Below are 13,892 nucleotides of genomic sequence, written 5' to 3' on the forward strand. Positions count from 1 at the left end.
CTCCTTCCTTGGCCAGTCCAGCAATCTGAGCTTTTGAGGCAGAGTCTTGTGAAGACAGGTTGTCTTGTTCTATTCCTCAAAGTGCAGTTTTACTGGATGCTTGGACCCCTTCGGTTGGCTTCCAGCTGGTTTGCAGCCACAAATCTTCGGTCATTTTCAGTTCTACAGTTATTTTAAGGGCTGTATATTTTATCTCCAAGCCTTTCTCTGAGGATTCTACTGTGCTGTCACTCCTGCAGAGGCCTCAGGCAGTACTCATGCTCCCCTCCCAGCCTTTCCTGCCATGCTAAGAGCAGCTCAGTAGCACAGGTTTACACACTGACTTCAGTGGACCCAGAACTGTCTTCCCTCCCCACTGACGAATTGAAGCCTGGCAGCAGCTGGAGATGGCACGCAGGTAGGCTGACAGGAGTCCTAGCAGCTATGTGAAACATCACCAGTGCCTGGCTGGTGTTTTCTGATCATCTGATGGCAATTTGAGAGGTCTGGCCAGGCTCGCAGTGAGGCACTGCGGCCAGGAGTCACCCAGGCTGGCCCAGCCAGGGTACAGTGTGGGTGCAGCCTGGCTGTTGCTCTCCTCATCCATGCACCATGTCCATGGTAGGGATAAGTGGCAAGGCAGCAAGTTCAAACTTGCACCTCCTGGAAACTCTTCCTGGAATTTCTTACCCCAGTGATACTAACCTGGCTCTTTTTTACTTTCCATAGAAGTGCAGAAACTGCTCACAAATATAGATCTAGATGGGGTACCCAACTAGAGGAACAGGGAAACCTCTTTGATGTTGAAAGCTGTATTTTATTTATACACCTGGGAGAAGCCCAGAGGCTGTCTGGGCAACCAGGAAGTTCTAGAAAGGAATTTCCCCCATCAAACTAGCAACCATAATAATATTGTCTCCCTTCCTCTGCAGACACTGAGTGTGCCCATTTCCTAGCACTTTTGCTTAAGAAGTTTCCCACTTTTGCAGGAACCTAGGCCCTTTCTCTCTGATGCTGCCCTTCTATGCATTGTAGTTTGAAGTTTCTTATCTTTGACCTAAAGACCTCGAGTCTGAGGCAGCTGATGAGTTGGTTGGCCCTCTCTGGGGGGGGTAGGATGTATAGACTGGATGTTTCTTTCATCTTTGGACTGGCTGCTCCTGGCTAGCTACATGGCAGGGCTCAGAACCGCTGTGTGATCCCAGCTGAGGACTGTTATCATGAAGGCATTTGAAAAGGAAGAGATGTGAGTGAGTTGCAGTGACTGTATTTGAAGGAAAGAAGGTCAGAAATCCTTTAGCCAGATGAGATGATTCTTCTTCTCCAGGGGTTAGAGGGAAGAAGCTATCTAAAGCAGAAATCATCACTTCTCTTTGCTTGTGTTTCTGAGGAGCCAGGCTGCTCTGCTGCCCTGGAGCTGGCCAAGCTAAACTGCAGGCACTGTGAGTGCTGTCCAAGCAGCCCATTACCAAATGGGTGTTGTGGGCCCCAGGTCAAGGCCCATTTGCAGAGGAACAAATGTCTGCAGTACCACCTAGAGAAGCATGGTGTAAATGGCCATGGTAATCCTGTGCTCCCTGGTTCTCAGTGTATTAGCCATATGCTGGCTTTCTAATTGGCCCTAACAATTTGCAGGGAGAGAATGGGCAGCAAGGGAGTTATAACAGAGATGGGGCTGCCTAGCAGTGCTGTTAAGAGTATCATCTCTTTTCCTTACTGCTGCCATGTGGCCTATGCTGGCAAGGTCATTGTTTCTCTATCAAATGTCAGGGATCAGTGATTTCTGAACACCTTTCTCTTCAATTTCTTTTCTGCTTCTTTTCATGGCAGTCAAAAACCACATCTGCAAAAACATGTATCCTAGGTAGTTCATCACTCAGATGTGTCTAGAAGAGAACAGATAGCTGTCAGTGTCAGCCATCTCTGACCAGCCCTTCCTGATATTCCCTGAATGTCCAAAATGTTTGCATGACAGCAGCTGGCTCAGTTCTGGGACAGTTTGTAGCCTTAAGGTAATGGTGGCCAGTTCTCGTGTTTGGATGCCTATAGCCATAGTGAAGGGCTCCTTTGTGACCTCATGTGAGATGTTTCCCAACTCCCTGCCCCACAGTCCTGGTATAAAGACCACACAGCTAGAACTTGGAGAGCACTTGTGTGCACTGCAGCTTCACCCCTGCAGCTGGGTCATGGGGTGCTTATGGTTTGTATGGTGGGGACTTGGCTTAGGTTGGCCTGTGTTAGGACAGACATCACACAGAGGCAAAGTCAGAGATTTTTGCCTTCTGAAGGAGCCTACAGGCTCAGCAATTCACACACTTGAAGGAGAAATGCCCTGTGGTACCTGCCATAAGTGACTGGTGGCTGGCTCAGGGATAGCGCTTGGTGCCCTTTGCCTGTTTTGTCAGTTATACTGTTCTGGGAACAATTCACATTATTTTTGTGGTCTGTCCTTCTCCCCTGCTTTTACCTACATATATTGGACTGTGGCTGAGACAGTTGGTGGATGGACCTGCTCTGTGGTACCATTCAAGATGTGCCTGGCTTTGGGCTCCCATCTCCCTCCAGCAAGCTCTAGGCTCAACTTTCATCCTACTTCTGCCTTGCTATTCTCTTTTAGCATTGCCCTTGGCACACAGATGCTCCGTGCCTGGCACTGGCTGTAGCTCCAGTATCTCTCTCAGCCATCACCCAGTTAGAGTCACAAGCAAGAGGGGATGGATGAGACTTTTTCCACCTCATCCCTCTGACTCCCTTGGTGTAATGAGGGGAGATCCCCAATAGATGGCACTTGAACCTCTTCCCTGGCTGTTTTTTTTTCCATTTGCCTTCAATATCGGGATGTTCAAACCAGGGTCCGCACAGATGCAGCATGACCCTGCTATGGCACAGCGTGAGGGAAAAGGAGGCCAAAGAGCAGTTCAGTGTGCAAGGTGGGCCGAGCAAATCCCCAGGTGACTTCAAAGGGTGAAAACAGCATCTCCTTCCTTATGAGAAGGCTTGGCCAGGCCTGCCTAATGGGGCCTTCTACACCCACACACATTCCTGTTCTTGCGGCTTGCAGTGTTGGTGGTACACCCTGTGCAAGATAAACTGCAGAAGGTATTAGATTGTCCTCTGAGCACAACGGGAAACACAGCTCAGAGCGAATCTGTGTATTAAACTAATCCTCGCTGCATTGTCTTCACCCCTCTTGCCCGTCTCCCCTATTGTACTGTTTGGCCAGGATTCCCACAGAGAAATGTCTCTGAGGGAAAATAAAACATGGCACACCAGGATCTAAGGCAGTTCTCCAGGGATGTCTTCCCCATCGCAGCAGCAGGCAGGAACATGTGGGTATTGTGGAAGTGACCAGGATCCTTGCTCAGCTCACAGGCCCCTGCCCTTTCCCTCTCACCACAATGCCATGTGCTCTTGCAGGAGAAACTTGCCACTTGCCTCCCTTCTGCTCCTGGTCTGGCCATGAGGAAATTAAAGAGACCTTCAAGCAATGCTGGAGCAGGCGTGTGGGCTTACTCTAAATGTCATGCGATGCATTTTTCATGTTTTTATCATGTGACCAGAGGAAACTTGGACTAGGTTTGAGATTTGGATTTGGTTTGAACCCAGCAAGCAGATCAAAACTCCAGGGGTGAGAAACCCACAGGAACCAAAACCAAAGCAAAGCAATCCCATGAGATGCTTGGGAAGTGAAACCGCTGAATTTTGCATAGCTCCAGCAGTGTGATCTAGTAACAGGCTAGATTACAGTGTGGGAGCATACAGCTAGGGGCCAGGAGATACCACTTCTATACTTGGATTTTCCACAGCTTTCCTCAGTGACCTTCAGAAAGTCAAGTAACCTTCCTCTGTCTTAGCTTTGGGAAAAATACTGTTACTTACCCTTGGAAAATATTTTGCTATTCTTGGATAGAGGTTACTTGATAGTATTCTGCAACCTGTATGTGTGTGGAGGAGCAACACCTCCAGACCTCTCAGGAAGCTTTATTTCCAGTACGTGATGCAGCACCGTGACCTGTCATCTGCTGGAAAGCCATCTAAGCATGTCAAGCCTCATCCTTGGGGCAAGGATCACATAAGACAAGAGTTGCAGCAGTGGGTTTCAGCTCTGCTTTCTGCAAGGGCTTCTTTTCCTCTGGGTGCCTGCTAAATTGCTTGTCACTGGTTGCAGCAGTGTGTCACCATGCCTCGTTCAGAGGAGATGCTGGATGCTGTGTATCAATGGAGAACATGATCTGTTAAACAGTTGCTTCTGGCTTTGCAGCTGTGGAGCGAGACAGGCCATGATACTCTACAAGTGCAAGGTGCAAGGTTAGCTGGGGAGGAACTTGAGAGTGTGAGTATCTCCTGAGCCTGCTGGAACACAGAGATGCTCATGGCTACGCAATCTGAGAAAACACTGGGAGCAAGTGTGTATAACTTGACCCCCAAAAGACCTGAGTGTACCCGTAGTTGGTGTTCCTGGCTATTCTGGTTATATGAAATACAAAGCAAGCAAGAAAGAGCTGCTCTGCAGGTATCTGCTGAAACACATGTAGGCAAAGGTTGCAGAAGCAGAGTTAATACAAGGAGTTATAGTATTAGTTTCTCTCACATCACAAGTGCCATGAAAAAGCCTCATCAGCATTTGCCTTTGCTGCTTGTCGCAAGCAGCATGGCCCCAGAGCAGGTTAGGCAGCCTAGCATGAACCCACCACCAGGCAGGCTGTGGTCCCTACTGCTTTTCTGTGCCTCAGTGGAGCTGTGTGAGTTCGGGTAGAGGCTGTGAGGTGTTACAGGTGGGATGGCAGATTCTGCTCTTCTCTGTTTCAGGGAGCTTTTTCAGCTTCATCTGTCCTGAGACAAACAACGGGCCCCTGGCATGTGCCTGTCCCAGTGCTTGAACCCGGAGAGCTCAGATATGGGAAAGCAATCATACCCAGTAGTTTAAGCTGACTGTGGTTTATGGATCGTATCTTACAGACCATTACGAGGAAAGCCAGTTGCTCCAGTGCTGGAATAAGGAATGAATAAAGGCCTGGGGAATTTGGCTTTATATGAAAAAAAAAAAGTAGAATCTTCTTTAGTGACATTCACTAGGGTAAGAAAATGATAAGAGATTCTCAGTTGTCAGGCTGTGGGATATACCTTGATTATCAGTTAGGGATCAGGATTAATTCTTACCTAACCTTAGATATATTATTGCATATCTATATGGAGGATTTCTGCTTTTGTCTGGCATTTTACTCTCTCCTGTTGGAGGCAGGGTGCTAGACTAGCAATCTGCTAATGTACATTATTCCCTGTTTTTCTGCATTCATGCAGTAAGGAAATCGGAAGTACCTGTAACAACATATGGTGGCTTAGTGGTGTAAGGCTGGATGGTGATTTCAATTTGGTGTGAACTGGGGGAAAAATAGGTGAAAATAAGTCCACAGTGTGAATGAAGAACTCACAGAGCAAGTATGGTTTAATAGATGAGATAGTTTCCTACTGCAGGCATCTTCTAAGGTGGCACTATCTGAAAAGCACAAATGTTTTCTGGCTCAGACTCTGTGCCTATTGTACTCCTTCAAGAAAAAATACTTTGCTAACTGGAGCTGAACTGAGGCCTTTTCCCCTGCAGCAGAGATGTTCTGTTTCTTTTCTGCAGTCAGCATTTTACGAGTGCTCTTTCCTTATCTCATTACAGGCGTGCTGGCTGAGAAGGCAGAACCAATACATTAACCAGCCTGTGCTCCTCTGGATTTTGTACACAAGCGGAGACCTCCTCAACACTTCCGAACTTGTCCCAGGAGGAAGGCTGGGACGAAAGGCTCTGCTGGCCCCAAGGGACTGGTAATGGGCAAAAGGGACCTTTCACCTAGACACAGGGAGTTTATCACTGGCACAGAGTTGGCAGTGGCTGAAAGTCCTTTCTTGTTACTGCTGGCAAACGTGTTGGTGGCTTCTTGTGGGCGCAGAGAGGCTGGGAGCGTGTCAGTCAGTCCCTGGTAACCTTCCTGACTGTTTTGCCAGGGAGGTGCGGGGGGATGGCCATGGAAATGGAGCGCCTTGCTTGGGCCTGAGGGCAGCTGGTGCAGCAGGAGCCAGTGCCACCCTGGCCCTGTGCTTGCATTTGCTGTGAGGAAAGGCAGTGGTGAGTTTCCGTGCAGCTGCAGGCCCCTTCCAAGCTGCCTGGGTGGCTCGAGGGACTCGAGATGGGATACACGCATCCTCCCTACGGATCTGTGCTTGGAGTCAAGGGACGGGACAAATAGGTCATGGCACCCTGTCACCCTCCTGGTGCGAGCCAGGGTGCTGTACAGCACAAGCCGTTCAGTCTGGCACATCCTGAGCTGAGCCCGCCCAGGCCGGGGACCCAGGGAACGCCGCCCTGAAGGGTCGCCGGCGACACCGCGGCGGGCCTGCCCCAGCCTCTCCGGCATCCCCCTGGCCGGAGCCGCACGACCCGGCGGTAACGCCGGCGGGGCCCCTTTAAGCGGAGGCCCCGCCCCTCCCCGCCCCGTCCCGCCCCGGCCGGCCAATGGGTGCCGCGGCCGCCGCGCCGTTTGTTACAAGTTTCCCGTCGTGGACTGGGGCGGCTACGCTGGTGTGGGAGGCTGGGGCGGCGGTGTCGCCGCCCGCGCCCGACGGGAGTGCGGCGCGATGTCCGCCTGCGGCCGCCGGCGTCGGGGCTGATGGGGGCGGACGGGAGCGCTGCCATTGAGCTGAGCCCGGGGCCTCGGCTTGGGAGCTCTGCCGTCCCTCAAACACTCTGCGCCGAATGTCTCTTGTCCTTTGCAGCAAGCTGCTAGTGGGTACCTCCCTCCTTTACTGAAGCGTAACCGGGGAGAGGGCGGAAAGCAAAGGAAGTTGGTATTTATTTTTTTCTTTAGGCCTTGGAAAGGGATTCCCCCTCCTTCCCCCGCAGAGGTCCGTAGGACGGAGTGCGGTGGCGGAGGAGAGAGGGGCACAGCTGGAAGCGGGCTGTCCGGAGCCGTCCGCCCCCCCACCGCTGCAGGGTACCTGGGGGCGCTGGAGGGAAGCCCTACGAAGCTCCTCCAAGCAGCGGCTTGGCAGATGTAGATGCGTGCGCGTGTGTATGCTTAACGCTTTCTTGGCTCCCCGGAATTGTACCATGCTGAAGATCCTCACCAAAAAGCTCAGGAACCAGAGTTTGAACGAAATTCAACCTTTCCAGCTAAAGGTAAGAACTGTCTCGGTTGTTTTTTGCACCCTTCAGGTAACTAATAACGGGGCCTTGAGAAGCTAGTAACTTGCAGTGTTTGTTATGCTGGGCCAGTTTCCTCTCAGTGTGCTCAGTAGGAACTGGCCTAGGCTGTATTCCTGTTACTAAAGTCCTGTTCCTTTGCTTTCAGAGTTGACCTGCACAATTCAATAGGTCACACAGAAAGGTAGATAAAGGCAGATGTATCTGTCCGTTCTTTAGCAGTATTTACTTTTAATGGGGTTCACATTTAACTACATAGGCATTTGCCTGTCTGTCTAGTTACCTTTGTACATGTGCAATCTGTAGTCTCCCAGCCCTTGGCAGGCTAGAACCCCACTATGCTAGGTACTGTACAAACATGATTTGCCTAAAATACCTTTCAGCTTATTATTTGCATTTCTCTCTCTTCTGGTCCTGAAGGCCAGAATCTGAGCTGAATTTTGCAGTCTGGCTCACTGCATTGACCCATGGACTCTCTTTCCATCCTTTCTTACTGCTCAAAAGAAAAAGTGAGGATTCAGGATAAGGAATATCTAAGCCCTCCCTGCCAAATGAAAGGAGGAATTTTTGAGCCATGTGCAATGGGATAAAAATGGAGTTGTGATGAGTGAGTTACAAAAAATTACCAGATCCTTATTTGGTGAAAGTGCTGTGAACCAAAGGATACCGTTACTCTGGATTGGCATCAGTACTGTGGGAAGTGTAGTGCGTGGCCCCAAATCAAATAAAGGATCTGGGAAAACTAGCAGCCCTCCTTGCCTGAGTTGGGGTTTGGGGATCCGTATACCAGACTCTAGTGGAGTCTTTTGTATGTGTTACACAGAGGCGGATTGCCGTGTAGCTGCACTTCTGCGCAGTCACTCTGGACAAGCTGATGGCATCTTTGTTAGAAAGAGTGCTGATGTTTCCTCAAAGTTTGCTGTGTCTATGTACTTCTTCCTGTGAGGATTGCACACTCTGTGGTTCTTGGGGGAGGAAGGATTAGATTTTATTTTTGGAAATAAAATAAGGGCAGTGCTTTAGGTTGTAGTGGACTGATTCAGTGCAGAATATCTCTGCAGAGGCAGTGGGGGATTTCTTTTGAACAGTGTGTTTTGGGGCCTTGTGGCTGTGATCACCCCCTTTAGCTTTATTGTTTGTCTCTTGGAGCCTCAGGTTGTGAAACTGTGAGAATCTTTGGAAGGAGCTCTCAGGGGTATATACAGCCTTTGGGATGCTTGGAGGCATGCAGGAAAAACTGCAGGAGTGGGTGTCTGCAGCCGTTTTGTTCATATTAGTGCCAAGGTTTTGTGCTGTAAACAGGTGGTCTGCATTTTTGCAGGCTCTATAGAGAAGAGAGACTTAAGCTTGCACTGTTTCTTGCAAGGCTAATGCATAGACCATCAGAGGTATCATTGCAGCCTGCTGTGGGGAGTGGTGCAATGACTGATATACATGTGTATGGGCAGAAAGCCAGACTTTCAAACTCTGGGTTTATATATGTTTTGTAGGCCTTTGGGGACCATGTGCAGCTGCCTGGTCTTGGTTGAGCCTCGTACCAGCATACTAATCACTTAATAGAGTATGCAGTGCTGTCTTAGGTGTTGGGCCAGATCTTGCAGGTGTGGACATGGGATAGGTGGCACAAGTGGCAAGCGGTGTGGGAGCTTACCATGGTGCATTGACCCTGTGACGAGGCCAAGTGTCCTGTACCATCTCCTTTTACTGCCCTCGGATGATGTGGGGCTGCCAGGCACAGATGGGACTTCTGCCTTTTCAACTTTCTCACGTTGCTCTGTGTCTGTGCAGGTCTGTATGTATTCTGGCAGGTATGGTACATGCATACCATAAAGGTCCAGTCTGCTGTCATTGAAACCTGGTGAAAAGTTAGGTGTGAGCATAAAATCAGGTCTGTAGTAGTGTAAGGGAGAATGCACAACTAATTCAGATAGAATGAGAACTGATCTGCATCTACCACCCAAACCAAGAGCTTTCTGAGCTTTAAAAATAGTGTGCTTAGCGGTCTTCTCCTTCATTACCCACTTGCTTTTGCACTTTATGACCTTTGTTGGAGGTCCCAAATTCAAGGGAAAGCAAGCTGCTGTTGTGTTTCTAGCTTGCAACAGTACTGCCATTAGGCAAAGTCCCAGGAGACTGTCCTTGGGTAAATGGTCAACTCATTCCTGTAAGCTTGGGAGGTTTGACTAACCTTGGATTGGCATCCAAACTTTGGGAATCTTCAATTTATGCCCACTGTAAAGATCTAATTTGGGTACCATGTGCCTTGAATTGGTTTGGTGTGGGTGTGATAGGTCTTCCTAGCCTTCCCTGACTTGGTGAAGCTGAGAGGCTGCCACTGCCTCCTGTAAGTGAAACCAGGAAATATGCAAGCTTTGGGTGTTGATCTAATGGACTTTTTTTCCTGACTAAAGTTGGTCTTTAGGCAGTGTTGTGGTTTAACCCCAGCCAGCAACTAAGCACCATGCAGCCGCTCACTCACTCCCCCCCCACCCAGTGGGATGGGGGAGAAAATCAGGAAAAGTAAAATTCTTGGGTTGAGATAAGAACGGTTTAATAGAACAGAAAAGAAGAAACTAATAATGATAATGATAACACTAATAAAATGACAGCAGTAGTAATAAAAGGATTGAAATGTACAAATGATGCACAGGGCAATTGCTCACCACCCGCCGACCGACACCCAGCCAGTCCCTGAGCGGCGAATCCCTGCCCTCCCCCTTCCCAGTTCCTAAACTAGATGGGACGTCACATGGTATGGAATACACTGTTGGCCAGTTTGGGTCAGGTGCCCTGGCTGGGCATGAGAAGCTGAAAAATCCTTGACTGTAGTCTAAACACTACTGAGCAACAACTGAAAACATCAGTGTTATCAACATTCTTCACATACTGAACTCAAAACATAGCACTGCACCAGCTACTAGGAAGACAGTTAACTCTATCCCAGCTGAAACCAGGACAGGCAGTTGACAACTAAGGCAGCTCAGAGGGCTTTGACTCAAGAGGTCTGCTGGTTCATGCTGTTGTTGCTGAGGAAGCTAGTGTCCCTTTATTGTCCTTTCACCAGAAGTCACCATAATGGGAAGGGAGGGATTGACTGATGTTTCACCTGCTGTTGGGTTAGTGTGTGCTGCCAGCAGTTTCTGGTATGGGTAGCTGGGCTGTGAAGCATGGTAGTTAGGGTTCAAATTTGAACCCTTAGCCTTGGAAGACTGGTCCTGTTGACCTTGCTGTCTCCTCACTGGACACTCATGCCCCTGTAGCAGGGGTGGCTAAGTGGCAGCATGTCTGTTCCCAAGCTGTTGTGGTTCATAGTCCAGCCCATTGGCTTAGAGTCCTTCAGCTGCTGCGGCTAAATCCAAGAAAGGATTTTGAGTTGGAGCCTTGTGCCTCAGCCTGTTGTTCCACCTCTTGCTTCAATGGTCTGCTGTTATTTGCTAGAGATTAGGCCAGATTCAGAAACCTTGGTTTTGGCTGGCTGTTAGAAATCGAGAGCCAAAAGCAGATCTGACTTTACAGGTTAGGGCTCATCTTTGATAACAGCTGGCAACTGGGTCTGTTCCAGAGCAGACTTTGTGGGGCAGGAGAGAAGAGTGAGAACAGGGGGTTGTCCTATACTGTAGTGAAATGCTTCAAATAAGGAAAGTGAGAAAGGCCTGTAACTCAAGACCCGAATTTTTTGTTGGTTGTCCAATATTACAGTCTAGTATGGGTTTTTTATTGTTTTCTTTCATAGTTTTGGACTGGTAGTCCTGAGAAGCCCTTCCTGAACTATAAGTCAGATTGTTCAAGGAGCTTTTAAAATGCATATCCTGGGGTTGCATGTGGGTTTATGTGATGGAGTACTGATACTGAGCCCTTAGAAGTACTCTCCAGTCGACTCAACTTTCTACAAATGACATGTCTTGTTCATCTCTGCAACTTGGGGTAGGGGTTTCTCACACAAATGCATTTCTTCCAAATCCCTCTTCAACTCTTGTGCCCTTGCATATTTGTGTAGTGGCTAAAGTGTAGGTGTTGGTTTTCTAAGCTTTGCTTGCAAGCAAGCTCCTTGGGGCAGGGAGCATCTGGTTGGAACAAGTCTGTGCATTGCCAGTCAAACTAAGCCCTTAATTAGTGGACCTAGGTGTTATCAGAATGAAACAGTTGGATTGTGGTGTGTTAAAAAATTAACTGGCTGAAACATGTAGCTGAAGAGAACTGAGCCCTTTAAGGGTGGCAATTCCATTCCAACTTTGCTGTTGACACAGACAACTTTGTAGGCAGTACAACTGATCCACAAAAGTTGTTAAATTACCTGTGTACTTGGCATATTCCTTTTTGTCCTGGGCAGAGGTCATTAAGAAATGTTTGTCATTTCCTTAATGTCAATCAATGAAATTAAGTCATATATGAGTCTGTTCTGGTGGCAGAGATCTACATAATTTTGGCCTTACAGTTGCTTAAAAGGGAACTGTGGACTAGGCAGTAACAAAGCCACCATGTCAGCTCTCTTCATGTACCCTTGCAGCTTGTACATGTGCATACACAGTGCTGGGGACCAGCAAGTTATGTCAGTTATTTTCTTCTGGTATCTGCATCTGGAATCAGCTATGAGACTCTGGTCTGGCTGGCTGGCCCTGCTGAGCGACTGGGAATCATCCTGACCCTTCCTACATGAAGGGGGTTCAGTTGATCGTGCAAAGTGAACCTCAGGCTTGCAGGTAGTGACTTCTGAGTCACTGCCCCAGTGGTAGCTGGTTGTTCTGCAGAGCCAGGAACGTGTTATTTAATTTTTCCTCCTCAGACCAAAAGAGTGAAGTAGCATCATTATTATTGATGCACAGTGTGTATGCTTTCAAAGATCTGTGTAAGGACTCATGCTTTGTGTGAATGAGGACAGATTAATTTCCTTTCTTTGGGTCGACTGCTTGTCACGTGTTCAGCCAGCCACTGGTCTTCAGGCTGGCTGAAGACAGCTTGGCACAGTGAAAATCTAGCTTTGTCTTTCTCCTGTGGTGTATGAAGGTTTTCTCTCTCCTTCATGGGTTTTTCAGCATAACCACCAAACAGGTTCATTGCTTTAGGGCTGGAGGACTCTGTTTTACACCTAAGCTTTGCTTTTCCTCCTATTTAGAGCTGGTAACATTAGATCCTTCTGGTTTGCCTTAATCTCACTCAGGAGGGGCACAAGCACTTGCATGAATATAAGTGTGTAAGTACAATTTTGGCTATTGAAGTATCTATGAATATGTGATAATTTGGACTAAAATTATGTTAGTGGGTTAGAAATGCTGTGATAGATACTTAGCCAAGGCAAAGAATAGAACAGGCAATTCCAGCCACTCAGAAACCTTAAGGTTTAGAGACTTCTGCCTGAGGCATTGTAAAATAATAGTTTTGGAATTCTTTCTACTTGGTCTGCTTTCTAAGGTCTGAATCTTCAAGGGTTGTCATCTTTCCTGTGTGGACATCCAGCACTGATAATCTCCTGTAATGACTTAATTCCAGAGAGTGGCACTTCAGACAAATTGCAGATATTGCAAATACAGCATAATAGGAAGTTCATTGACATTGGGGTAGTTTAGTGAAACATCCTCTCAGCTGGTCATCTTTATGACTGATGAAAATCTGTGCTAGATTTTAAAAAAAAAAAATAAAAAATCCACCCCCCAGTGTCATGAAGAAGTCTTGTTACTTTTCCTTATGTTTCTCAGTTCTTGATTTTTATCGGAATGAAAAATTGAATTCTGAAAATGTAATACTATATATTTAACTTTCGCATTTCAGTGAAAACAGATTAATCCATTTTGCTTTGCTGGACAGTGCAGTTCTACTTCATTTCCTGCTGTCATGTACCATCTTATAGCTCCTGAATTTATGTTGCACTGTTTGGGATGCTGAAAGTTTTCCTGAGCAGGGGAATAGCTTCTATTTGAAGTGAAAATAGAAAGCAGACCCAGGTCATCATTTATTTTAATTATGGCTTTTGCAAAACAGTGGGTTCACCTCTTTTTAAAGTAAAAAGCAAGGCTTGCATCCACTAAGACACCTCTGTGGGGTGGTGGTGGGCAGGGTACCACTCTGCTGTAGCATGCAAGTCTAGCCAGCTTCTCTGGCTGTTCCTGGAGCATGCCTGGGGTCACAGAAGTGTTGTTGGGATTCCTCAGTATGGGAACCAAGGGCTGTATTCCCTTTTCAGTGGGAAATACACTCCCACCCGCAGTGTAGGCAGCACCAGCTCCTCCTACCCCCATGCATTTATCTGTAGCCCCTGTTCTCCTGTTCAGTGGGATTCAGGTTGCCGGGTGACCCAACTCTTCCTAGCAACCAACATCACAGGTATGTGTGCACTAAGGGCTGTTTTCTGCTACATGGCTGTGGGCAGAGCCTGTTTGTCCTCTCACCACTGTTGACCACACCAGAGTCAGCCAGCTAAGCTGTTTTTGAATAGGCACCAGTACCACCCACAACTGCTCAGCATGAACACCCAGGCAAGGATTTAAAGAAAAGCCAATTAGTTGTGACCTTTATCTGCACAGAAAGCATTCCCTGTGCAGTATGAATTCTGCTGTGACACAGGCCTAAAAGTTGACATAAGGGACGTATGGCCCAATGTGACCTATGCAAAGCTGTCTCCATGCCAATCTGGGCACAGGCCTGCCCAAGCTGTGGGGACATGGCACACAGGTGAAGCACAGTTCAAGGAAGGTTTCTTCTGGACCAGCTTGGTCACTCATTGGGGGTG

The 13,892-nt window shown here is 48.0% G+C and overlaps 1 protein-coding gene across 9 annotated transcripts in view; it reads left to right on the forward strand.

The window, feature by feature from the left end:
• Positions 1-6,531: 6,531 nt before the first annotated feature.
• Positions 6,532-13,892, forward strand: part of LOC142037999 (uncharacterized) — a 71,103-nt gene continuing 63,742 nt past the window's right edge. For 8 of the 9 annotated variants that reach the window (XR_012652491.1, XR_012652492.1, XM_075042902.1 and 5 more), the window contains exon 1: positions 6,532-7,144. Coding sequence is in view for 7 of the 9 variants with exons in the window: in XM_075042902.1 (XP_074899003.1) it covers positions 7,040-7,144 (105 nt within the window). In the remaining 2 variants the exon portion in view is untranslated. The remainder of the gene's footprint in view (positions 7,145-13,892) is intronic. The other variant, XM_075042895.1, reaches the window with a different exon arrangement.

The sequence above is a fragment of the Buteo buteo genome, chromosome 12, assembly GCF_964188355.1.
Source record: "Buteo buteo chromosome 12, bButBut1.hap1.1, whole genome shotgun sequence".
Taxonomy (NCBI): domain Eukaryota; kingdom Metazoa; phylum Chordata; class Aves; order Accipitriformes; family Accipitridae; genus Buteo; species Buteo buteo.